Source organism: Natator depressus, chromosome 11, assembly GCF_965152275.1.
Source record: "Natator depressus isolate rNatDep1 chromosome 11, rNatDep2.hap1, whole genome shotgun sequence".
NCBI classification, from domain to species: Eukaryota; Metazoa; Chordata; order Testudines; family Cheloniidae; genus Natator; species Natator depressus.
In genome coordinates, this window is record NC_134244.1 from 41,853,754 (window position 1) to 41,881,568 (window position 27,815).

At 43.3% G+C, this 27,815-nt stretch overlaps 1 protein-coding gene across 1 annotated transcript in view; it reads right to left on the reverse strand.

The window, feature by feature from the left end:
• Positions 1-27,815, reverse strand: part of WIPF1 (WAS/WASL interacting protein family member 1) — a 77,924-nt gene that overhangs the window by 21,219 nt on the left and 28,890 nt on the right. Inside the window, exons 2-3 of the mRNA XM_074967618.1 lie at positions 12,197-12,312; positions 170-258 (exon numbers count right to left, since the gene is read on the reverse strand). Coding sequence (XP_074823719.1) covers positions 170-220 — 51 coding nt within the window. The 5' untranslated portion in view covers positions 221-258; positions 12,197-12,312. The remainder of the gene's footprint in view (positions 1-169; positions 259-12,196; positions 12,313-27,815) is intronic.

Below are 27,815 nucleotides of genomic sequence, written 5' to 3' on the forward strand. Positions count from 1 at the left end.
AAAGCGTACATTCTCCAACCACTGAGGGAATCCCTCACCCGAGTCCGAGATACACAACTGTGCACAAAGGTCCAGAATTTGCCCCTTTAAATATGATCCACATGGTGCACTGTAACAACAAATATTTTACATTTATATTTCATGTGACTACTTCTAAGTTGAAACTTACCAGTGCAAGAGTTGGGGGAGGTGGAGGAGCTGGAGGGGGAGGGACAGGCATGGTCTATCGTGGAACTTTTCCTGATATTGCTATGAAACCTGTCAACAACAATGAGATACAGTAAAGTAACCAATCTATAACCTTTGTATTCACACTTTATCCTGACTGCTGAACCACCTGCTTAGCTAACAGATTTAGCAGCTACATTTTCTGAGCATAAATCAGTGTTAGGAGAATATTTCGTATTTTAAAGAATACAGAAGAAACAGCTACAAGTATTAGCAGTAGTGACATACATAAACTGGGGGTTCACACAAGATTTCAGTGGCTTGCAGCTATGATAATTCCAGGTGAGATCAGGTAAAGATGTCTTATTACTGAGCAATACCACCACAATGTATATGCAGTGTGTGAGGATTCAGTTGTGCACTTCCTGTTGATGGCCCTTATTCTGCACTACTCGCTCTGGTGGCAGGCATTTTAGAACGTGCAATAATAAATAATGCTTAGGCAAAGTTCCCATGGAATCCCATGAGATTTTCTCCTGAGCAAGCACTGCAGGATAAGTCTCAGGGATTGTCACACAGCTAAATCTCCAAGCATCACTTTGAAAAAACACCCATAGCTATTAGAACTTTTAAATTCATACTTAAAAAAGGATGCAGTCCCCTAAGAGCCATTTAAACGATGGAGTTTGCAAGTACTGCTACATCTACAACTTGTATTTTATCAAGGGCTACAGTGAAACACTAGGCTCATGCTCATGCCCATCCCTGACTAAAGGAAGCGTTTAGCTTCGCCATGAATGCCAGGAAATAGTTGTGCCTCTTCTCTGCTCCCTATTTACCCTACGTGACTGGTATGGGGAAGGGAAAGTATGTTACTTCATTTCTCTTTGGGAGCACCTTACTCCCTGCGGTGTGCCTGGCCAGCTACTCTGGCGGGCCAGTAGTATGCCCAGCCATGGCTCCTCTCACTGCCCACCTGCTTCCTCACCGAGGGAGCATCAGGCAAGCAGCCCACTCTCTCCCTCACTCCACTGGAGCTGCAGTCAGGGCTGCCCTTACCTGGCCATGCTGAAGATGCCTTACTTCCGCACATGGCCGGGTAAGGGGCAGTTTAGCCCAAAGCATTTGGGGATCTGCAAGGATGAAAAGCACCATATTAATGCAAATTATTATTGTAGCAGAAACCCAGACCTCACAGTACAATGTACTTTAAAAAGAAAAATCTCAGCTTGGTATAGGAACAGACTGAGTGGGTGTGGAAGAGAGAAAGATTTCCTACCAAATACTGTGACAGCAAGTTATCAGCGACAGGCACAAATGACACTTTCATGAATAAACACGGGGGGGGGCGGGGGGGAGAGGAGGGAATTGCACAAAATTGCCCAACTGAGAGAGAATAGACTACCTCTCTGCAGCCTCTCCTAGGCTATGTCTATACTTATGGTGGTGTGCGGAGTATAGGCATTACATGTGTAGCTACATGCTGCAGCGAAAGGCTCCAGAAGCTTCCTCCCTCCTGCCAGAGCCTTTCACTGCAGCGAAGATAGGCTCTCGCAGCAGGCAGGCAGCAGGACACTGCACTGCTAAAAATGGCAGGGCAGAGGTAGGGGGCACTGCTTGGGTTGTACGGGGTACACACCTGGGGGCCCCGGTGTGGAGGGCCCTCTACTCGCCTTAGCTGCGCCTCACCATCTATGCTGATATTTGTACCCTTGCTAGCTGGATGTGCAGTGTCTGTACTCAACACGCCACCGTACGTGTAGATCTACCCCCGAGTGTTTTGGCTTCTGAGGAAAACACACTACAGATTTCCCATCATTCCCGTGATCTGAAATCTCATGCTTGGATAATTCGAAGAGATGAAAGTAAAACGTTCAACCTTGGGTTTTTTGCAGATCTCATTAAGGCGAAAAGTATAGGTCAGACTTTAAGAAGCAAAAAAAAAAGGTTCTGTGCAAGTCCAATGTTTACAGATGGCATTTTGGAACAGAAGTCCTAGAACTTTTCTATTTGTTTTTTCACAGCTGCATTCAGAAGCATTAGCTTAGAGGTATCCTTAAGATCAATGATTCGCCAACTATGGCTGAAGGTCCCACAGACTGCCAGCAAGTCCTATGGTGCAGAGGGTGGAATGGGAAGATGAAGGGAATTGGTAGTGCAAAGAAAGTGCTACCTCTATAATCAGCTGCTTCTTTCCGGAGAAGCCTTGCCACTGAGTACTAGACAAGGAGGGAGAAGCAGGATGGGGTCAACATGCTGACTGCTGCTGAATGAAGGAAAGATCAAATTCCTGGGCCAGAAGCTGCAGCAGCAGGAAAGAAGAGATCACCACAGATGGGAACATTATACACTTGCCTCCCTCACTGACATAGGTAAGTGGAGGTAACAAGCACACATTTAAAAGGAAGTGGTTTCTGGAACAGGAAGCTAGTTTGTTATTTAAGATGCCTCCTTTTCCCATATATTTTTCTTTTGCCTGTTCAAACAAACAGGCATTAGAAGAAGCTGCCACTGTCAGTCACTCAAAACATACCTATGCAGAACAGGTAAAAAGTCATGGGAGTGGACATAAAAGTTACCCTCCAGGCTTCCGTGCTGACAGCAATATTACCCACAGTAGTTATTCAGAGGACTACACAAAGCTTATTTTTTCCACACTTATTTTTGAAGTCTCAAAACAAGACTTGCATAAAACACATTCTACTCACTTCAGCTCTACCTCATGCTACATAGCATACATGGATTAAAATCAGATTAATGCTAGAAAAGGGAAATTTAATTATCTGAGCTGTTAGTCTGGATTCGAGTCACCACTTTGCAATGCTGTAATATCTCAGAAATGACAAGAAGGTTTAGGAGTGTTAGGAAAAAAATCTTGCTTAGAAATAGAGATTTATATCTTAAGATGCTAGTGTGTTTCAAAGAGGAAAAACAACTTATTTTCCCAGTTATTTGTAAAGTCATAAAAAGCATTCCAAATACACTTAAAACAAAATCCATGCTACACAGAGGAGAGGAGAGGAGAGGAGAGAAGGAATTTACATAGGCTGCAGTTCAAGAAAGCACTTTGGAATGTGCTTAACTTTAAAGATGTGCTTCAGTCCCACTGATGTGTGTAAGTAATTTCCTGAATTGGGACCGTAATCAATACTGCCTAAAGTCTTCAACAGGGAGAAGAAAGGGGGAGAACACACCACCATCTTGAAATCTAACTAACTGGGGAAGAAAATGGAGTTCAAAATGGTTTCAGGCACTACTTTTGCCTTGGAGTCTCTCTCCCAATGTTTGTAGGTTTATATTTTCCTTTAAAAAAAGTTTCTCTCCTGTTGCTCTGTGAGACACCAATGCAAATGAAAGGAGAAGCTGACTAACTTACTGAGTCTACACACAGCGCTGTCAAACCAAACTGATAGAAATACTCTTTGATCTTTGTAGTTGTAGGAGTTACCTCTAATATTAGCAGGTGAAATATTTCCAGACAGAAGTAGGCGTTAATTGACACTATCCCAGTAAGTTCTGAACATTTCTTTTCAGAGTTTTGCATATTTCCAACTCTTATGATCATCAAATAAAACTGTGAACAAAATACTATCCATTCCCAATCTTCTTATACTAAAATTCAATATTTAAAATTTGAAATCTAACAGAAGAGCTAATTAAGACATATGCAGCTTTGTTCTTCAACTTTCTGTTTAAAAAAAAAAAGTCAACAGGAAAATTAGTTCTGACAGCAAACCACAACCATCCTGTTTCTTAATACAGTCTTTTCATAGCTGCAGTTGCCTGAACAATTACTATGTCATCATACCAGGAGGGGCGGGAGGGAATAGTCATGCTATTCACTTATAAGAAAATCTTAACTCCTTCAACTGAGTTAAATGGGAAATAATTTGTTGTCTTCATGTAAATGCTATGGCAAAAAGCTAACAAAGGCAGCTTGGGTAAGTCATTGCAAATTAATGACACTATATATACAAATGCATGCATCTAGGCAGCTCAAAGTTAAAATCAGTGAACATCAGTGATAAAAGGGAAAGGATAAAATCAGTGAGAACATCAAGCTGGAACAGAGGGGAAATGATCCCATAGTTGGGACCCTCCTTCCAGCTCCTTCCTTGAACTGAGGATACCTCTGGGGTGGGGGAAGGAAACCAAGTTACCAGGAAGACACAGGTAACTGTAATGGGGGATTCAATTATAAGAAATACAGATAGTTGGGTTTGTGATGACCAGGAGAACCACATGGTGAATTGCCTGCCAGGTGTGGAGGTTGCAGAGCTCTCAAGACATCTAGACAGGTGGATATGTAGAACTGGGGAGGAGCTGGTGGTTATGGCACATGTGTGTATCAATGACACAGGGAAAGGTAGGAAAGGTGTGCTGAAGACCAAATTTAGGCTGCTAGGTAAGAGATTGAAGTCCAGGACCTCCATTGTAGCATTCTCCAACAGGCTTCCAGTTCCTTGTGCAGAGCCAGTTACACAGGCAGAACTGCTGGGTCTCAATGCGTGAATGAGATGGTGTTCAAAGGAAGGATTTAGGTTTATTAGGAACAGGGAACCTTTTGGGAAAGGAGGAGCCTATACTGGAAAGATGGGTTCTACCTAAACCAAAATGGAACCAGATTGGTGGCATGTAAAATTAAAAAGGTCGTATAGTAGTTTTAAACGAAGGGCTGGGGGAGGCCAACAGGTGCATAGTTTGGACAGACACATCCAATAGGAGACAATTTATTAAAAGGAAAACTCTATATACTAGTAAAGTGAAGAGGATAGAAGTTGACAAAGTACAGGCAGGAGCTGAAGAGAAACTATCAAACAAACAAGTCTCATTCAATCATATAACAAAGGCAAACAACTAAATACTGACAAATTTTATAAGTGCTTGTTCGCAAATGTAAGAAGTTTAAATACTAAGATGGGTGAGCTTGAGTGCCTGATATTAAATGAGGATATTGATAAGATAGGCATCATAGAAACTTGGTGGAACAATGGTGATCAGTGGGACATGGTACAAAATACATAGGAATGACAGAGTAGGTCATACTGGTGGGGGAGCACACTGTATGTGAAAGAAAGCTTAGAGTCAAATATAATAAAAATCTTAAATGAATCAAACTGTACCGTAGAATCTCTGTGTATAGAAATCCCATGCTTGAATAATAAGAGTATAGCAGTAGGAATATACTACCAATCACCTGACCATGACGTGATAGTGCTCGTGAAATGCTCAGGGAGATTAGAGAGGTCACAAAGGATAGAAAACCCAATAATAGTGGGGGATTTCAACTATCCCCATATTGACTGGGCACATGTCACCTCAGGATGGGATGCAGAGATAAACTTTAGAGACATCACTAATGACTGCTTGGAGACGCCAGTCCTGGGACCCACACGCAGAGAGGCAATTCTTAATTTAGTCCTAAGTGGCAACACAGGATCTGGTCTGAGAGATGAATATAGCTGAACTGCTCAGTAAAAGCGATGACCGTAATTAATTAAATGCAACATCCTTGTAGGGAAGAAAAATACCAAAAAATACCAAAGAAACACGCCACAGTAGCATTTAACTTCAAAAAGGGGAACTACACAAAAAGGAAGTGGCTAATTAAATGGAAATTAAAAGGAACAGTCCCAAGAGTGAAATGCCTGCAAGCTGCATGGAAACTAATTTAAACCACCATAAAAGAGGTTCAAACTATATGTATACCCCAAACAAAACAGCAAGAGGACCAATAAAGTGTCACCATGGCTAAATAACAGAGGAAAAGAGATAGATAGAGACAAAAAGACATCTTTTAAAAATTAGAAGTAAAATCCTACTGAGAACATAAGAACGGCCATACAGGGTTAGACCAAAGGTCCATCTAGTCCAGTAATCCTGTCCTGGAGTGTAGCTAATATAATGCCCATTTTCAAATAAGGCTCCAGAGGTGATCTTGGCAATTACAGCCCAGTAAGCCTAACTTCAATACCAGGCAAACTGGTTGAAACCATAGTAAAGAACAAAATGATCAGACACATATATAAACATGATGTTGCAGAAGAATCAACATGGCTTTTGTAAATGGAGGTCATGCCTCACCATTCTATTACAATTATTTGAGGGTGATGGTAAGCATGTGGATTAGTGTGATGCAGTCAATAAGATGTACTTGGATTTTCAGAAAGCCTTTGACAAGGTCACTCACCAAAGACTCTCAAGGTATCTAAGCAGTCATGTGATAAGAGGGAAGGTCCTCTTATGGATCAGTAACTGGTTAAAAAAATAGGATACAAAGGGTAGGAATAAATGGTCATTTTCCCCCACAGTGGAGAGAATAGAGGTGTTCCCCAAGACTGTACTGGGACCAATGCTGTTCAACATAGTCATAAATGATCTGGAAAAAGGGATAAACAGTAAGGTGGCAAAGTTTACAGATAATACAAAATTACTCAAGATAGTTACGACCAAAGCAGACTACAAAAAGTTAAAGGGATCTCAAAACTGTGAGATTGGGCAAAAAAATTGAAGATGAAACTCAATGTTGATAAATGCAAAGTAATGCAAATTGGAAAACAGCAGATCAACTATACATACAAAATGATGGGCTCTAAATTAGCTGTTACCACTTAAGAAAGAGATATTGGAGTCCTTGTGGATAGTTCTCATCGTGCAGCGGCTGTCAAAAAACCCCAACAACATCAGGAACCATTAGGAAAGGGATAGATAATATGACAGAAAATATCATAATGCCAATACATAAATCCATGGTGCGCCTACATGTTGAATACTTTGTCCAGGATATACTCGAACTGGAAAAAGCTCTGAGAAAGGCAACAAAAATGATCAAGGGTATGGAATGGCTTCCAAATGAGGAAAGACTAAAAAGATCAAGGCTGTTCAGCTTAGAAAAGAGATGACTAAGGGGGAAGTACATATGATACAGGTCTATAAAATCATGAAAGGTGTGGAGAAAGCGAATAAGGAAGTCTTATTTACCCCTTCACTTAATACAAGAACCTGGGACCACCCAATTAAATTAATAGGCTGTGGGTTTAAAACAAACAAAAGAAAGTACATCTTCACAATGCACAATCAACCTGTGGATTGCCAGGGAATGTTGTGAATGCCAAAAGCATAAAAGTGTGTTCAAAAAAGAATTAGATAAATTCATGAAGGATAGGTCCATCAATGGCTATTAGCCAAGATGGTCAGGAATGCAACCCTATGTTCTGGGTGTCCCTAAACCTGTGACTGCCAGAAGCTGGAACTGGATGATAGAGGATGGATCACTTGATAAATTGCCCTCCTTTGTTCATTCTCTCTGAAGCATCTGGCAACGGCCACTGGTAGAAGACAGGATACTGGACTAGACAGACCATTGGTCTGACCCAACATGGCCCTTCTTATGTTAACTTCTGTTGGTGCAATAATAAATGTACCTACTGTAGTTGCAAACAACGAAGGTGCTTGTAACACTAATGAACAGTGAGACAAAGCACCACATTACAAATCAAAAGGATGAGGGTGTCTGGCTTTGACACTTTAGGACCATAGATCTTTGCAATCCAAGGTTAATTTCTTTGCATTTTATTTCGGGAAAGTACTGTATATTACCACTATTTTATACATAAAAATTAAAAGGGCCAGTATCTGAGCACACACTGTAATGAATCCTGTGCTGTAGACAAGAGATACAATAACAGGAACCTAATACACACATCTCATCCAAGACTAGAAACCCGGTCCTTAAGCTCCAAAAAAAAAAAAAAAAAAAAAAAAAAAGGTCTGTATCTGTGCTAAAAGAAGAATTTTCCATAGGGCAACAGTTGTGAGGCAACCTCACAGACAAATCCAATACATTATGACGACTCCACAATCAATATCATGGGCCATGTGCAAAGTAATAACAGAAATACCCGAGTGAAAATGTTGCTGGCACCTTTCATCAAGGACTGGAATGATAAGAAGCTACCACAATATAACTACGCCTTTTAAATATACCTTAGAATATTGATAGACTTTCTCCATTTTCTTTGGGCTTCTCCAACTCTTCCCTTTCTTAAAGCAAAGAAAAACAAAAAAACCCTCCAAATCTGTTGAGGTTTATAATCCATCAGGTTAGTGTTACTAATATCAGACAGACCATCCCAGGGATTCCATCACAGATTGGTTTGAGGAATCTGCCTCTGCTGAGACTAAAACTAAAAACTCTCAAATCCAAAAGCATCTACGCCACAAAGTCATCTAGAGGAGGATTAGAACGCAGCATTATATGTTTTCATCCTCTTTCAAGGCATTTATTCCAGTCACTAGGAGCTGATAACAACTAAAAACTGCACTAAAACTTACATATCTTGAGCACTAAGGACCAGTGCAGGGAGGCTGTGATCTTAATTTAAGTTATTTTGCAAATTACCAAATGTTACTCCCAAGGGCATTCTGCACCAAAAATTTTAAAATTCTGCACCAAAATCCTTTACAAAAATTCTGAAAATTTTGTTTGTCAAATAAATGTGGAGGCTCTAGCATGGCATTGGGGAGCACATGCCACTGGCTACACAGAGGTGGGAGATTACTGTGCAGCCCCCTCCTCCCCCCACCCGACGCAAACTCAGCAGTGAGGCTGCACCCAACCCCAACACAGCGCAAGGACCTGGCCTGTCCCAGAAACGCCCGAGGGCCCTGCTCCTCTGTGTGGGCAGGTAGGCCCAGCAAGGCAGTGTGACATTGCACTCCATATATTTTATGGAAATATGCTAATGAGTGTGAATATAATGTAACTGAAATATGCTTTATGCAAAAGGTCTCTTGTAAGGTATCACTACAAAGCTTATAATCTACTGAATGTGTTCATCCTATTTGTATGAATGTATCATTCTTGTATCTAAAACTAGAAATATGAAGTATTACTCTGAGGTCCTATTGTAATTATGCAAAGTGTGAGCCATTAATGGTGGCTTAGGATCTTGATGGCTCCCATTAACTAGAACAACTGGTTGTAAAAGGCTCTGTTTACTTGTAAGCCTTCCTGTGACTCAGGCCGGAAAGAATGGAGGTTTGGGATCTCACAGGACACGTGACCATATCACCTGAACTGGAATCCATCTTAAACCTGGTGCTTTTCCATTTAGAAGGAAGGATGGGAACCCAGAGAGAGAAATTATTCCCGCCATGTGCCAAAGATATAAAAGGGGGTGGAGCAGAACAAAGGGGGCTGCCAGTTATGAGAAATCCCCTAGTTACCACCTGAGCTGGAACTAACAAGAACTGTACCAGGGGAAAGGATCAGGCCCACACTAAGAAGGAGTCTAGTCTGTGAAAGAATCTTATTGGAACATCTCTGAAGGTGAGATTTACCTCTATTCAGTTTCTTACTGTATTAGGCTTAGACTTGCGTGTTTTGTTCTATTTTCCTTGGTAACTTACTTTGTTCTGTCTGTTATTACTTAAAACCACTTAAATCCTACTTTTTATACTTAATAAAATCACTTTTGTTTATTAATTAACCCAAAGTGATTCATACCTGGGGGAGCAAACAGCTGTGCATATCTCTCTACCAGTGTTATAGAGGGTGGACAATTTATGAGTTTACACTGTATTTATAGAGAGTAAAATGGATTTATTTGGGGTTTGAATCCCATTGGGAGCTGGGTGTCTGGGTGCTGGAGATAGGTGACTTGCTGAGCAGTTTTTGGTTAAAGTCTGCAGTTTTGGGGGCGTAGACCAAACCTGGGTCTGCGTTGCAGCAGGCTAGCATGTCTGGCTCAACGAGGCAGGGTTCTGGAGTCCCAAGCTGGCAGTGGAAAACGGGCTCAGAGGTAATTCCAGTATGTCAGGTAAGAGTCCCAAGGGGGGGGTCTCTCTGACCAAACCCGTCACAGACAGGATCCAAGTGTGGAGTGGCTTAACTTGGGGGGATCCAGGTGTGCGTTGAGAGGGTTCTTTATGGGGCAATCTGGGTACGGGCAACTCAGTGCAGGTCTGGGTGCAGGGAGATCTGGATGCACAGGAGCTTGTTGGAGATTCTGGGTGCAACAGTAATGGGACTCTTCAAGGGGGTCCAGATGATGGTGGTTGGGGCTCAGCGTGGTCTAGATGCTGGGAGCATGGGGTCGGGATCCAGGTGCAGCTGTTTGGGGCTCGGTGGGGTAGTCCAGGGTGCAGGGGAAGTGGGGCTCATGGGGGGGGTGTCTGCATGTGGAAGGGGGTGAAGCTTGGCGGGAGGGTCTGAGTATGAGGGGGTCTGGATGCATGGGGTTTGGGTGTATGGGGGAGCAGCTTCCTGTACAGGGATACCTCTCCCTGCAACTGAGGGTGTGTGTGTGGGGGGGGGGGTGGGGGGGTTGCAGAGCTTCCTGCAGCAGGGGGAGAAATCTTGGCATGGGTCTGAACACGCCCCAGATGCCATGCAGGGGAAGAGGAAGTCCCATCCTTTCTAGCCCAGCTGTGAATAGCAGCGGAGCCAGGCAGAGGGTAGGAGCCACCAGCCGGGTCTTCTCTTCACCAGTCCTGCCCCCTGCCCCACAGTGATTTACCTCTCTGCCGGCTGCCCTGGGAACCTGAAACATACTGCTGGGAAGAGTTGCATGACCACCCTTGTGGCTTCCCTTTGCTTCTCTGTCAGAAAGTCATTTTTTTTCTGCGGGGAAGCAAAGAAATTTGCGGGGGACATAAATTCTGCACATGCGCCAAGTTGCAGAATTCCCCCAGGAGTAATTAAATGTGCCTGACTGTTGTGCTAATTAAGTCCACCAGCTATTGGTTAGACAGCCATCATATCATTTCCAACAATAGAATAAAAAACAGCCATGATATGCAGCATGTCATAACAACAACAAAAATCTCATTTAAAAATCTAAAGGTAGAAGTAAGACTTCTCTTATAGACATCACACTCTACAAAGGAAAGCGGCAAGGGAATTAAGTAGAAATGGGCCTGCTGAGACCCTGGATCCCCAAACTTTGGCAATTTCAGATTCTAACTTTGTAGTTCTAAGTTATTTTTAACAAACATCTTATTCTACTAAAACTAAACGGATGACTAGTTGTGTGGGATGGCCAAAGTGAACAACTGGATTGTAAGTCTGTACAAAAGCATGTTGTGTGCATCTAGCCATCCATTTTAACTCACTTTCAGGCCTCTCTCTTAATATGACACATTAAGTCAGAGACAGGCAGACAGAGAGCTAGCTGCGGTTAATCATTTCCTGTATGATTAATTTCCAAACAGCGAAAGAGGAAGGAACAAACAACAAACTGTAGAAAATAATATGGCACTTAAGAGGGGAAAAAAAATGAAGTCACCAGTCAAAACCGTTGATTGTCCCTCTCAAGACTTTCCTTATTCTGTGAAAAGGAGCCTAATTTCCGAAGTAGCACTGATTTGGGACTGTTAAATCCCCAACGGTTTTTGCTAATGACAGAGGAAAGGAACACAAAAAGTGCTGCGTTAGAGGAAAGCGGGTAATATGAGCCACAACTTTGGTAATGTCGCTGCCTTCAGGCAGAGCAAGCCTCAGAGTTACAACATCACAATTAAAACACAACTCGGAACTAGAGTGGGTCAGAAAATGGGCTTTCCTCACCATGGATAACATCCATGCACATGGGAAAAAAAAGATTCATTTTCATCTCAATTTTCCATGGGAAACTGAGATTTGTTCAGCAAAAATTCAACTATAGAAATGCTGCTGTGGTGCTTCATGTCCCCGCTCTCCTCTGTTGACCAGAGACCCTGGTCAAACTCCAGTTCCCACACAATGCATCAGTGACCCTTCCTGGTGAGAGAGCTGCACCATAAAAGTGCATCCTTGAAGATGCAGTCTGGCCAGGGGGCCTGGCACACAGAGGAGAATGGGGACAGCTGCCATGAGGGCAGCATATCCAAACTGAAATATTTCAGCCTTCAGGCCAAAAAAAAAAAAATTGGTTTGGGGGCAAAATATAAAATAAAATAATCTTCCATGGAAAACATGGCAGCTCAGTAAAGGGAAAGTGATAGTTTACCCTCAATAACTTTGTACATATTAACAAAGTTTATGTACCTTTAAAAGGAAGGCCTGGGGTCTAGCATTAGTCTGTCCCGCTCCTGCTGCAAGGCATACCAGACTCGTAGTCTAGAAGAACACTGGAGCATTAAAGGCTTTCACAGCAAAATATCCTGGAAAAGAGAGGAGAGGAAAAAAAATACTACTAACCTGCACTACAGGGAAAGCCGAGGAAGGAACAGGAGATGTACACATTTCGCCTTTAAAAAGGCCTTGTAAAGAACTGGATAGCTACAGAAAAGGAAGTTACCATGGACACAAGAGACACAGGGAAATTCTGGGGAGAAGACAGTTCCAGAAAGGGGAAGTTCATTTATTCTGGGACTTTTGGGCTTTATTTGAAAGCAGAGGCAGTTCCCAAAGAGGGATGGTATTGTCTGGCTGGAGACCTGATCCCAAACATGCCACCGCCTGTGTAAAATTCCAGTATCACCGAAAGGCTAAGGAAGCAGTCTGAGCCAACGAAGTAAGAGAGGGATTGACACTCATACTGAGCATCTGCTTCCATTTCTGGGACCCAGCTCAGAGCTCCCCTTCTCTCACCCCTGTGCAGAGAACCAAACAAGGCCTATACATCTATACACTTAAGGCCTCAAAACAGGGCTTAATGTGATTTAAATGGCACACAGGTCTTGTGTAGCCCTTTTGCATGGGAATTTCACCCTTACAAAACAGAACAATTCAGTACTGACCAGGGTAGCCCGTTTCACACAACACTGGAGCTTTTACAGGCATCCAAAACTAGGGAGTAGGAAAGCAGGCTACTAGAGATCTTTAACAACAATGTGTGTGGAAGTCTTCGGAAATATGCGAATGCAAAACCAATGTCAGGGTAAGTGTTTTTCCAGACCCATTCAGACTGCAGAGAGACATGTTCATTTCTTTCAGAGTCACAGCTTAAATTTTGAACATGACAACATTTTAATCCATGTTTTAATCCTTTTCCTCCTGCAAACAGCAGCATGAACTGAGACACATAGAAACCACAAGTATTTGATGGTTCATGGACAAGCATAAAAAAAGAAAAACAAAACACAATAGGAAATAAAACTCAAAACTTTTGTTCTTGAAAAAAAATGCAAGAATGGGTAGGATGTGTCTACATTCTTATGTGTAGGGCGAGGTAGATTAGATATCTGTTCAAATAATCTAGGCATGCTATGGAGTCCAAACTCACCCTGCCTGGATGTTTATCCTCTAATAAACCCCCTCCCCCCAACAATAAGATAACGTTCAGCTCATACTGGCCCCCAAGCATGATTGCTCTTTAGGCTCCTCTCAGATCTTCTCCTAGAGAATCAGACCCATTTCCTTTATAACTGTTGAGCCAGCTGAACACAGTGAACTCTTTCTGGTAACACTAACCCTAATTATCCTGCTGAAAAATTCCTTACCCTCTCCAAATCTCTCAAAAATTTCAACGTACTTAGTAACAAGTCACGCACAGGACCCCAGAACAGATCCAACAAAACAAAGTACATTAGTTCAGAAGAAAGTAAAGGCAAAACAAAATTGCATGTAAAGAACCAGTATGAGAGCAGATATGTGCTGAGTGATAGCTGTCACCAGCACAGTAACATTTTATTGGTCCAACAACAGTTGTTCCCCACCAGCCTGAGGCAACCAAGAATTCCATCGTGGAAATCCAGGAGAGTTGTGTATGTTGAAAATTCCAACTAAGTAAGATTGCCATGGTACCAGAACATTATAATCCAAGTACTTTACAAGTCTGTGATGTGGAAGTCCATATCAGTCAATTTTCTGGAGTATGGGGAGACAATGAATTGATATGTAGATAGCTAAAATTGTATTTCATGTTCTAAAGTACAGAGATATACATAGGGCCTGATCCTGCAAAGTGGTAAGCACCCATAACTCCCTGAAAGCAGTGATGCAGGGTCTAATCCAACTCTCAGAGGCAATGGATAGACTCCCATTGACTTTAGTGGCAGTTTGCTCAGGCTCATGGCATGTTTAGGATATTGAAGCTGGGGCTCAAAATGTTTGGGATCAGGTGCGCAAAAATAAATGTGTTGAGTCACTAAATTGTGATTGTGCACACAGACTGTTGATAAGGCATCGAGCTATACATCTGCATGCACAAACACTATACTAAATTAGGGGAATATACTAACCAGCATCCACTGCTACTCCTTATTAGTAAAGGTATGTCTTGTGCTCCCTCAGCGCTGGTTGTCTTGCTGGGGAGGAAAGGTGATGGCTGGGGGCCACACCCACAATCTGCTCAAATATAACCTCTGTCACGTTCAGCACAGCTGGCACCCTGCCTCTTGGGGCTGGGGAGAGCAACCTGCAACACGTGCTGCCAGTTGCATGGAAGGGCTGGGGCCAGATGAAGAACTTCCTGTGACTTTTCCTCTGTGCTCCTGCACACAAGTAGTGATGATTTGGGCTTGTGAACTGATGTCATACTAAGCGAAGACATGTTTTGGGCATATCCCTGAATTTCTCATGCTCCCAGTATCCACAGACTTCAAAAGGCAAAAACTACTAAATATAAATAACTGATAGAAACCAAATACAAGTTTATAAACAATGCAAAATTTCAGTTAAAAATAAAGCTTTACCATTGAAGTGCAAATTAGTCCAAATTACACTATTAATGTTTGCATGCTGAAAGCTTTTTTTGTTTGTTTGTTTGTTTGTTTTTAAGTGGCATTTTATCAAGTGCCCTCCTTCCAAAAGAGCCTCTAAAAATAAAGTATGCCCTTGGGTAATTCTCTGGCCCACATTTATTTTTATAGAAGGAGTCAGAGATCTGTATGTCATAGATGCTTGTGCAAATGTGCATGTAGATTGAATAACTGTATGTGCACAGAGATGAGAGACAATATATCCCTGTGCATGAGCAGTTAAAAGTAACTGTGCTTACACATTTTTGCCTGGTTGAACTAAGTCTCTGCCCTTTAAAGTTTAGCCTCATCTGGATTTTACCTTTAATTTTACAGCACATTTTTAAATTTGGAGATGCCACTACAGTTTCAGTAAATATTTTAGAACGTCCAACAAATTAAACAAATTTTCAGAAGCGGTTTTAAACCTAAAATTAAAGAGAGAGAGAGAGAGAGGGAAAAAAGAGGAAGTTCCCACGCAAAAGGCATCTAAAATAAATTGAGGATCTGCTTTAATCAACTAGAGCAGAATTAAGCCTCAAACTGTCCACAGCTGACCCTGCGGTTCTTCGGTACTGCGGTTGGAGGTGTGATTGCACATACAATGTGAACTGCAATACTAAAAAAAACCCAAACAAACAAGCAAACACCCTGAACAACCCCCACAGGGTGACTCAAATGCAAGGGTTTAATCTCAACTCTAAATATCCTGACCTAGATTTTTTGTTTTTGTTTGAAGGGGTTGGTTTTAAAAACTGGACTCTGAACTTTACTAAAAATTAATTCACTTCATCACCTAATTCCATAGCAATATCAGCAAATGAGATATAATTTTAAGCCACGAAAAGAAAAAAAAAATCAAGAGTTTACCAGCTATGTTCTTTCACCATCAGCTGGCTTGCCTGACATTTGTCCAGCAGGAACTTCTGCTGTAAGCTTTTTCAGAGAAATGCATAAAGGAAGCAATATGCCGATGATGCTGTTAAAAAAAAAATCCATCAAACAAAAATACAGTTCCAAAATATCAGTAGGTGGCTCAAGCCAAACAAATGGTTCAGCTAACTCCAATTTAAATAGGTCTAGCATCACAACTGGTGTTTTTAAATATTGGTCAAAAATCCATATTACATACATCCAATTTACTTAAAAAAAAGTCCAAATAGCTTTTCACTATTAAAATGTAGCTTTTATCCCATGTATTTCATTACCTGTATTATCTCATTGTCTTAATAAACATCTGGCAAACAGCTTAATGAATAAAAATAGAAGACCAGATCCTCAGCTGATTTGAATTGGCATAGCTCCATCGAAGTCAATGGACTTACACAGATTTACACTACCTGAGGATCTGGTCCGAACTCTTCAGTTACAGAAGCTATAATAAAATTACAAGGGCTATCAGTTTAAACTTCAGGGGACAAGTAGATTATTAGCTGGGGTCAGGAGAAATTCTCTCTCCCAGGTATAACACTGAACAGCTGAATGCATTATAGGTTTTTATGCCTTGTTCTGAATATCTGGCACTTGCCACTCTCAGAGGTAGGATTCTGGAGGAGAAAGACTATTCCAGAGTGGCAATATTTTATAAGGAGTAATTATATAGGGTGCAATCCACAAACATACTTAGGTGGCCAAGTCCTGTTTTTAGGCACCACTGTGACCCACAAAATTCCCACTCGGCTGCCATCTAACCCTGTAGGTGCCTAAAGGTGCTCAGTGCCTACATTTTTGCAGTGACATCTCTTTGGTGCCTATGTTTCTGCCCTTGAGCATGCGCACTCTGTGTCCCTCTATGACTGAATGCCTGTCTCCTTCCTAAGCTCCAGTGATTCACAAGCCAAGGAAGATGAGTGTTTGGCCGGCTCGGTTGCATGTGGGGGCGTGTCACAGGCAGGGGCGGCTCTACCAATTTTGCCATCCCAAGCAGTCGCCGCTGAATTGCTGCCGCCGCCGAAAGCCACAGCAGCGGGAAGATCGGCAGAGCTGCCGCCGAATTGCCGCCGTGGGACACGAACTGCCGCCCCAAGCACCTGCTTCGAAAGCTGGTGCCTGGAGCCAACCCTGGTCAGAGGGTGTGGCTCCTCTCCCGCTTTCTTCCCCGCAGAAACTGCATGAACTCCAGGAGTTGTGCCTTCACCCTGTCCTTTTTCTTTTAAGTTCCCTTCATCATTTCCACAACAATCCCTGTGCCATAGTCTATTTACAGCGCCAGCAGCACCTTCTGGCCCTTCCCCAGGACCTGAGAGAAACAGAGTTCTCCCTCCCTTGAGGCCTCCATGTTACTAAGCTCAACTAGCCCTGTTCCCCTCTTGCTCCCCTCTCGGCACTTCCCTCCTGCCTCTTTATCAACCTGGGGTTGAGGAGGTAATTGGCTCCTTATACCATCCATCCTGGTTGTCTAATTACCCTTGTCAGTTTTCTCAAGGGGAACTGATTAACATCTAAGTGACCAGAGTGCAGGCTCACTGGTTCACTCCCTGCACTGTCAGTCACATGGTCCACTCTGGCATGTGTGCTCAGAGGATGCCTACTGGATTGGGCCCCCTCAGGTGAGTTCACACAAATGGACAGAGGAGCCAGATAAGCTGCTTTAGTCTAGAGGATAAGGTACTCAGCTAGGACGTGGGAGGCCATTGGTTCAACTCCCCCATCCTTCTGAAGGGAAGAAGAGATTTGAACAGGGATCTGCCACGTCTCAGGTGAGTGTCTTGACCACTGGGCTATTCTAATGTGTGTATCCCTCAATCTCTCCTTCATTTAGATAATTAAATATTAACTGGGCCAGAGAGAGTTAGAATGACTCTATAGCCTAGTGCATGAACACCTAGCTTTCCACCGTTCATGGACTGCAAGCAGAGATAGGCACCTTCCTGCAGCCCCAGTTTAGGCATCTATCTCTGAGTGGGGGCAGGGCTCAGCTCAGCTCATGCCCCCTCTCCCATTGATTAGCTTAGGTGGCTCCCCAGCTAGCATGCTGGTTTTGTGGATCACAGTCTAAAGTGCCTCTCTCCCCCCATTCATTGTATAGGAGCCTGAGCACCTAACTCCGGCATTGTCAATCACAGTGTTGTTCCATGATTTTCTAGGCACCTGAAAGTTAGGCTCTGCAAAGCTCAGCATCACAATGGCTAAGTCCCTTTGTGGATCTAGGCCCCAGTCTATAAACCCAGGAAGCATGGGTGTGCCCTCCATGTCTACATGTTGTTCTGCAGGCAATGCACGTCAGGTAAAATGAACGGCTTTGTGGGGGCCTGCAGAAGCCCCAGTGGTAGCCCTGTAAAAGCATGCAGTACTGCAGGTGGAATGGCTGAATGGGGGTTCCTCCATACCCTGTGCACTGTGAAGTGTGTGCCACACCAGCCACAAGCCATTGGAACAGATTAGGGATGGGACCACTGGATTTGTGATTACATAGATCCAGTGGCTCTATCCAGAAATTCCTACACAGGAGACACAGAAGGGTAAGTGACTGCTATTCCAGCCTATCTGATGGAATAGCAGCTGGAAGCCCATGGATTCACCTCTAATGCACTGAATAGAGGACACTACAGCTTAGGGGCTCTCAACAGTTTTCTTTCTGAGCCCCTCCCCCAACATGCTATAAAAACTCCACGGCCCATCTGTGCAACAATAACTGGTTTTCTGCATATAAAAGCCAGGGCTGGCATTAGGGGCAACTGCCTGGGGCCCCATGCCACAGGTGCCTCCACAAAGCTACATTGCTTAGGCTTTGGCTTCAGCCCTAGGTGGCAGGGCTCAGGGCCCTGGACTTCAGCCTCATGCGCTGGGACTTCAGCTTTGTGCCCTGGGCCCTAGTGAGTCTAATGCTGGCCTTGCTTGGCGGCCCCCCGAACCCTGTTCGCGGCCCCGCAGAGGACCCCGAACCTCTGATTTAGCCTTCAGTACTTGCATTTGATATTTTATCCTTATGCAGGTAGTTTAGCCATCAATGCTCATTTGCTGTTCCTATCACCCAATATTTCCTTCCAGGCCATTCTGGAAAATAACCCTGAGTAACAGAAAACATTCAGTCTTGTATGTAGTATTTCCAGGGCTGCTCTTTGGAAAAAAAGAAATATCACATCATAAGGCACTTGGAAAAGAGAGGTGAACTTTTTAAACACATTTTTCATAAATGTTTTATAAATTGATTCATACAGTAAAGTCTCATTAATGCAAATATACTTTGTTCTTCACTGGCTTAATTTCCACTTAGCTTTTAATAGTGTAAATATGATCAAAATATGTTTTATTTCACTCATGGAAGTTCAGATTCAACAAAACTTCAACTTGGCAAGGCCGGGCAAGCCCATAATTATGTATTTTCTGGGTCTTGCTCAAAAATGTAAGTGGGCGGAGCACTGTATTTACTGAACTTGGCCCCAAGGGAGATGAGAGAAGATTAAAATACAGAGCCCAGTTTTTAAAATGTGGGCACATTAATGGGATGGCTGAACTTGGCATTTGGCCAATGAAATTCGCACATAGTTACAGAAATGCTCACTTTAAGTTGACAATTACTGCAGATGCATAAACACCCCAAATTTGGACAGCCTATTAAGTCACCCCCATTTAATCTAACAATTTTACTGTCCCTTTAGAAGTCCCATAATTAAAGTAGGTTTCTAAACACTGCATTTATGAAATAAAAAGACACACCAGAAAGATGTTCCTCCCCTTATTGCTGCAGCAGATAACCAAGTAGAGTCTCTGTTTTCCATCAGTTTTATGCGGTACTTTTAAATTTTTCATTAAACAAGTAATTCCTCTTCAGTTCATAGCAGTGCTAACATTAGGTGGAAGTCAAGTCACACTGTCAACTCGATTTGCCAGATTAAAGCCCCCATTCTACGTATGGAGAGGAACCATATTCTATTCCTGCTGTGTGTGTGTATGTGTGTGTCTGAAATCTACAGAATTCCATCATTTTCTTCCAGAAACATTTAGCACATTCACCTATAGATCCACACCAAATTTTTTGAACTTGGGCACCTAAATTTAAACAAACTCATAGTTTTAAGGCACCACTTTCAAAGGTTTGTCTTGGAGGGAGCTTCAGTACAGTTCTCTTCTGTCACATAATACAGCATTGCCGGCCAGTAGAGGGATTTATTACAGAACCCAGAACACTTGCAGCATCAGTCAGCCTGCCTATCTGAACCTTTTCACAGCAGATATAAGGTGGTCGGCCAGTTTTAAATTAGATGAGTTGGGTGCCATTGACAAACACATGAGCATAGGCAAGCAGGGGGCCCACATGTTGGGGCATCAAATGTACTACTTAAGGCACAGCAAGAACGTCAAGAGAGGCCTTCCCATGCTGAGGTTACAGAAGTGCACCCTTACGGCTCCAGTTCATAGCACGGTTCATTTCAGAAATGTTTTATGCAAGCTGCAGAAAACTAAGTATTTGACTAGTGAATGAGGATTGTTGGAAGCTGCAAAGAATGATGAATTATAGACCTCCATGAATTGGTAGCCCTACGACATGCTGGGAGGGGATGGTCAACACACAGTTCTGCCAGACCAAAGGAGGAAACAAGATCCAGCATCAAGGCTCACCAAGTATGTAAATTTTGGGTTTATCAGCTTGAGCATCCCACATGATCTCAGCTGCTGGTCTAAAACATGGAAAGAGGTGGTTTCGCAGAAATGCAGGACCCAACTATAAGGATATGTTTATACTGCAGCTGGGGCGAGCATCGTAGCCTAGGCCGATAAACTTGTGCTAACAGGGTTTGAGCTAGCTAGGGTTACCATATTTGAATATTCAAAAAAGACGACACTCCATGGGGGGGGGTATTTGCTCTTGCCCCCCAGCCCCACCCCAACTCCACCCCCTCCCTGCCCCATTGGACCCCGCACGCTGCTGGCTCCCTCCCCGCTCGCCTCTTCACCCTCCCCGCCCACCACTTGCCTCTTTGCCCGCCCGCCAGCCAGCCAGCCACTGCCCCCCCCCCCGCTCACCTACTCTCCCCCCTTCACCCACTGCTGGCTCACCGCTCGCCTCTTCACCCCACCCCAGTCGCCTACTCAGCCATCCTGCCGCAGGTCCCTCTGGCTCCTAGGATCAGGGCAGCCGAGGAATCTCCACGTGCTGCACCCGCCACAAGCACAAGCTCCGTGCTGGAGCTGCGGAGCGGGGCTTGCAGGTGCCGGCAGCGTGCAAAGAACCCTCTGCCCTGACCCTAAGAGCCAGAGGAACCTGCCAGAGGGCGAGGTGGGGAGTCCCAGCGGTGCTTACCTGGGGCGGCTCCCGGGAAGCATCTGGCAGGTCCCTCTGGTTCCTCCTAGGGTCGGGTTGGGTCGGGTCAGGTCGGGGGGAGGGAGGGGGAGGGCTCTCTGCCGGTGCCTGCAAGCCCCGCCCCCGCAGCTCTGATTGGGCAGGAGGGAGCCGGGCAGGAGGCAGCACACCGAGACCCCCCTCCACCTCTGTGCCTAGGGGCTACCCACACTGCATGCTTCTGCTGGAGGTCGGCACCAGGAGCTGCCCCAGGAAGCACCGCCAGCCCCAGGACTTTGGTGCGCGCGGTGAGGTGAGCGGTCCCAGATATTGGGACAAAAGGCATCCCCGACCGATGTGGCAAAATCCCAGATGTTTTAGATATTTAAAAATTCCTCCCGGACGGCGATTTAAGAACTAAAAAGCAGGACATGTCTGAGAAAATACGGACATATGGTAACCCTAGAGCTAGCACATTAAAAGTAGTGATGTGGTCATTCCAGCTTTGGCTCCTAAGCCTAAGAGGTCAGGTGGACTTCACAGCCCAAGCTTCTGTCTGAGCTGGAACATCCACATTGCTATTTTTAGCATGCTAGCTTGAGCCCTGCTAGCACAAGTCTGTATACCCAGGCTAAAAGAAAAGGAGTACTTGTGGCACCTTAGAGACTAACAAATTTACTACCCAGGCTAGGAGACTCACTCCCAGCTGCAGCGTAGACACTCTGAAAGGTTCACTAAATCAGTCAATTTCACAAGCTGCGTGAGAAATAAAGTGGAATATATGAAAATTCATTTAGTGCTCCTGTAGCACCACTAATTTCTGCATGGTTGAGGAGGCACTTTCATTACAGATTCACTCTGTAATTTTGCACACTCTGAAGGACACAGAACCACAGCACACATGAATTCACATGTTCTCAGGCATTCAGAATAGGTGAAGGAAGTCCTCCTTTGAGCTAAAGTATCTCAGGTTTGTTCTCAGAGCCCAAAGAGAAGCTCAGGAAAACTTCCAGTTGAGAAATTGGGTTTAAAAATAATTGTTCAAGATCAGTGAAATTCATAGGCAGTGGTTGTACAATGGAGAGGGAGCTCCATCTACTACACATAAGTACAATACACTCTGCTCCAGACAGCAAGCCAGTTAAACTATCTGATGCACACCTTGCTGCAATCCTGAAGGTTTCAACTGCTCAGTCACTGAGGCCAAACATCAACAAACTGACAGAACTGAAGCGATGCCAGGTGTCTGCCAAACACTAAAAACTCTCTGGCAGGTGACGAATTGTATAAAGTTGTATGACAGTTTTATTATTTCTAAGAAATTTGAAATAAAAAATACAATATAAATGTTCTCTTTTCTGAATCTAATCTAATCTTTTCTTTTCTAATCTTCAGTGACATTATTGGCCCGCTGGGAGGATTTGAGGACTGGCACTGGCCCTAAGGTAAATTGAGTTTGAGTCCCCTAATTTAGAGTCTCTGACACTTTCGGTGGCATTTCCGGCCACCAGGCACACTGAGCCCTTGTCTCCTGGGGCCTCCTCCAATCATCTATTTATAATTTTGCACACTTTGAAGGAGACAGAACCCCAGCACACATGAAGCCACATGCAAACACTCACCTATATATACACACTGTAGTACATTATAAACTCTTAAATGCACATTTCAGTACCTGTGCAAAGTACTTATTATGCTCAAGGAAGAGGTGTTACAAATAGTGAGGGAAACAACTGAATTTCGTGACCAGTGTTTAACATCTCAATCATTACTAACACATTGAAATTCAATAGAATAAAGAAATATCCCCTCGCAACAAGAGAAAGTGATTTACAGATTGACTGTGGCATGCTTTGTGTTGTAGTCCCTAAACTGGAGGAACTCAAGGAATGGCAGCTAGTTTTCCCTTCAGTTTCCTCTTTATAACGGGAATGGCAAGCAGCAGCGAGGTGTTGGGTCCCAGATTTGCTCAGCACGTTTAAAATGTATAGTTTAAAACCTGTGCAGATTAACTCTGGTTAAACCATGTTTGACTGGACAGCATGGACAAAGATAAATTGGGTTTAATTTAAACGGGTTTGGAAATGGAGTTTAGAATATGTGGACTGAAGCCCAGTTCCTCAAATCTCTGAATTAGATACAGGTATAGAAATGAAGAACCACCTCAAACCTGAGCCCCAAAACCTTCAAGCGGGATGGAGGAACCCCAGACCCCCAAACCCATCTCTAGCTTTGTGTCTAGGTCAACTCTATAACTAGCAGGGGGCTTTTGTGGTCCTTTGTTCAGTCATGAAAGCATTATTCTCAAGAGAGCAAATGTTACCCTAACACTGCAGCCCAGGATGGCGATCTTGCAAGAGACAGAAAGACCTTGCAAGATTTGGACTTTGCGATTATTGAATTCGTCAAGGTGCTTTTAATCAACCAGAGTGACTCACAGGCTGTGTCTACATTAGCTTTTCTTTCACCTTCAGATTTCCTGCTATTGCTACCACTAGTGTAGCTTCATTAGTGTAATGTAGGCAAGGTGCTGTTCATCTAATCCTGTTTAGAGCAGCAATAGTAGCAATGATGAGAAATTATAGAGGGGAAAAGGACCACAATGGACAAAGCCAGTGGAAGGTGAAAAAGATCCCATCCACTTACACCACAGCACTTCATGCCACCTATGTTCCTCATTAACTTGTTATTCTTTAGGAAGCTCTATTTACAACAAAACAAACTGGTTTTACACAGCCAGAAATTCAGTGTAAATATTAGTTCTTAGTGTCTGGGTCCTGGCTCAGGGCATAGAATTAACTGCTGCCTCTGGCTTGCAATTTCTAGGCCTGCTTTGTTACCTTGCTATGAACATCTGTGTATAGCAGAGACCTAGAGTTAACCCTTTGGGTGCTGGTGATGGATAGTACCTCCATACTCTGTCACAGTGCATAACACAACAAACCCAATGCATCTGATGACTTCAAACTAGGAGAGTCAAATCTTCAGGAGGAACCTAGCAATAACATGTCAGTTACACTTTCTGAAATGTTTTAGCATTCAATATACTATTGTACCATACATTTGAAAGTTCTCATTGCCTTTCTAGTAATATAAAGTTTGCTGTTTCCCCACACTTTAAAACTAAATCCATCAGCTTTCATTAGTAGCTGGAGCAATGTCAAAGTAAGCTGTCAATACAGAGACTCTGAAATTAGCCATACACTGTGAAGTTGGAATAGGACCAGTGTAAAACAATGCATCAGTGTTACTCCTCCCTCAGTATAGCACTAAACTTTCCGTTACAGCACACATTGCCACTAATTCGGGAGAAATGCAAGTGTTCTTTTAAAAACATTCAGTTTCCTGAACGCACGAGTTTGGACATAGTGACAGTATTGACCTGGTATTTCACAATAAATAGCTGCAGCCATACAAACTTACAGATGTGCTCTCTTTTCTAGCTCTTTCCAAGAACTTGTTCATCATCTCTGCCCTTGAGACAGTGACTTTCCTGCCAAGGTAAAGCAAAAAGTCTGCTAAAGGCCTGTGTTTGATGGGTCTTATAAACACAGGCATGCAACATGACCATGGAGAATAAAAATCCCAATCACTGACAAAATCTTAAGTCTTTGCCATTGGATGTTTTTCTAAAAGATCTGCTCTAGGAATTATTTTGGGGATGTTCTCTGGCCTGCGCTACACAGGTGGTCAGACTAGGTGATCACAGTGGTACCTTCTGATCTTGGAAACTATGAAGGCATCCCAAATCAAGGGAAAGATGCAGCACTAGAGGGGGGGGATGGTTCCCTTTTGATAGCAGCTTGGCTCAACAGGGAATCCTACTGAATCCCTGCCACTTTTTCAGCAAAAGGGTGAATTCTGCCACTGATGACACAAAAGGAAGAAATACATAAAATTTCACTTTTGTACATATTTGTTGATCCCTGGAATAATGCCAAGCTCCCACTAGCACATACTCAAAATGAATTTGAAAACAGACACTTACTGATTGTTGTATTTATTGGTAAAGACCCATGGAAAGAATGCATCACCTTTACATCAAGCTAAGTTAGCCAAGCAGCTGTGAATCTGTAGAGAGTTTATAGACACAAGGCACAATTCGATCATCTAGTCCTCTGACCTCCTGCATATCATAGTCCATTAAACTGCACCTCCATCAAGCCTTCTACCACAGAAGCATTAACTGGAGAAGGTGGTTTTTCTTTGGTAAAAAAGCCCGGTCCAATCTTAAGATTTAGCTTCATAGTACAGCTATAGTTATGGATCCAAATATGCAAACTTGCAAAATAATTGTTTATACAAATTCAGGAGTTAGGACAAGTAGAAATTCATGATGCTTGGTCAAAGCAAGCCCTTCTGTGAGCTCCTGATCTGCTGATACAATCTTACAGCTCTAAGATGCAGTTAACTTTGGAAAAACATACTGTGCATGCCAATTTGCTTGTGGGTCTGGCTCAGGATCTGATACGCTTAACCTTGGAACAGCCAGAATTTAAATAATTCCTGTGGCACCAGGAAAGAAAACTGCCACATCAGAAGGATTTCAAACAACCAGCCAACATTGCCATTAATTCTTCCCCAGGAAAATCCTTCCAATTTTTTTTTTTTTGGTGCAATAAGGAACCTTCTAAAAAGTAATGACTAGTAGGTCACACACACTTTGTTATTTCTGTATCTGAACTTACTGTCACCTTGCTCCCGTCTACTCTCCCCCACAAGCTCCCTCTATGCCACCCTTCCTTACCCCTCTATCTTTCAAGGACTCGCTGCAACTCTCCCCACCACCTCAGGCTCTATGTACCCCCATGCCACAGTTCCCAAGCCTCCCACACATACCAGGGGCTCTGTGTTAAAGAGAATGTTGACATTGCCAAAGTTGAGTGGTTTAACAGGACAAAAGCATGGAACTGGTATCTACAGAGGGCCAAATTATCAGAAGCCCCTGAACTTATACACGCATCTATTTTTGCCACCAGGGAGGAAATGCATTTGCTCGCGGCAGTGAGAATTTGTACAGGAAACTCTGGCAGTTGTGCCAAGGGGGTGCTGCCCCTTTTCTTTGGGCAAATTGGTGAAGGCACAAAGACGCTGTGTGCGTACCCAGAGGCAATACTTGACTCTAATAAGGAAAGAGCTTGATTTTAGTCCCACATGAATGTAAGTCTGTCAGTGGACTTACACCAGTGTGAAAACCAACATAAGTGAAAGCAGAATCGGACACAACAAGCATGTGCAGGTGGGTATGTTCTGAGGAGACTGAATGGTGCTTCTGCAGTTGCCCCCCTGAAGGAACCAAGACTCAGTGAATAGCTTAATAATAAACAGGCTTTTCTGAAGTTTAATACTATAGGAAAAATGCCAGCAAAAGCTGAAACCAACCCCCACGCCCTCCAGCCACCCTGAACAGCCGCTTACAGAAATGATTTGCAGAACTTGAATTCAAACAGGGGGAGGGGACCAAGGCATGTGAGGGAAGTCCTGCAAACACCACAACAGACAAAAGATACTGTTGGCCAGCTCAGCAGATGGGGCACATTGCTATGGGCAATGAAATGGCTTTAAAAAAAGACCTGAAAATTGTCTTTTTAAAAATCCAGTGACTCTGGAATAGTGTAGTGAATGCCCTTCCGGGTAGGATAAGGGGATCATTCAGCAGGTTAACAACTTATAAAACTTACCTATATTTTTAGGTCAAACATCCAGACTAACTCCTGCTCCATCTGATGTCCCTGGGTGAACTATACTAATCAAGTGAAATGCACATTGGAAGCTGCCTCTAATCTCGGACTCTAGCCTATTAGGTTCAGATACATATTCGTTACAGTGCTGTGCATTTTTGTTCACTCATCAGACCCTGTAGGATGGGTCAGCTTCAAGCCATAGCAGTTTGTTCTGTGACAGGTGTGAAGTCACCAGCACAATGCAAGCTGGATTCATACACAGCAGGAATTGGCGAGTGAATAAGTGTTGTGCTAAACCAAAGGTGGGCAAACTACGGCCCACGGGACCGTCCTGCTTGGTCCTTGAGCTCTCGGCTAGGGAAGCTAGCCCCCGGCACCTCAGCTCACCATGCCGCCAGCACCCTGGGCAGCGGGGCTGCGTGCTCCTGCGGGGCAGCACGGCTGCAAGAGCTGTAAGTAGTACACCGTAAGTAGCATATTCCTATGGGGAGCAATTTAATACACTACACCAGTCCTCCACACAGTTTTGGAACCCCGCTGTGGCCCTCAGGCCAAAAAGTTTGTTCACCCCTGTGCTAAACACTCCTATTACTCCTTTTTGTGGGGAAAATTCAGCACATTTCTAAATCTGGAATTTCTTAAACATTATTATTAGGATTGTCGATTAATCGCAGTTAACTCACACAATTAAAAAAAAAGTAATCGCGATTTAAAAAATTATTCACCATTAATCAGTTTTAATTGTATTGTTAAACAATAGCATACCAATTGAAATTTATTAAATATTTTGTATGTTTTTCTACATTTTCATATATACTGTATTCTGTGTTGTAATTGAAATCAAAGTGTACATTTTTTATTACAAATATTTGCACTGTAAAAATGATAAAGAAAAGAAATAGTATTTTTCAATTCACCGCATACAAGTACTGTAGTGCAATCTCTTTGTCGTGAAAGTGCAACTTACAAAATGTAGATTTTTTTTGTTACATAACTGCACTAAAAACAAAACAAAGTCCACTCAGTTCTACTTCTTGTTCAGCCAATCGCTAAAACAAACAAGTTTGTTTACATTT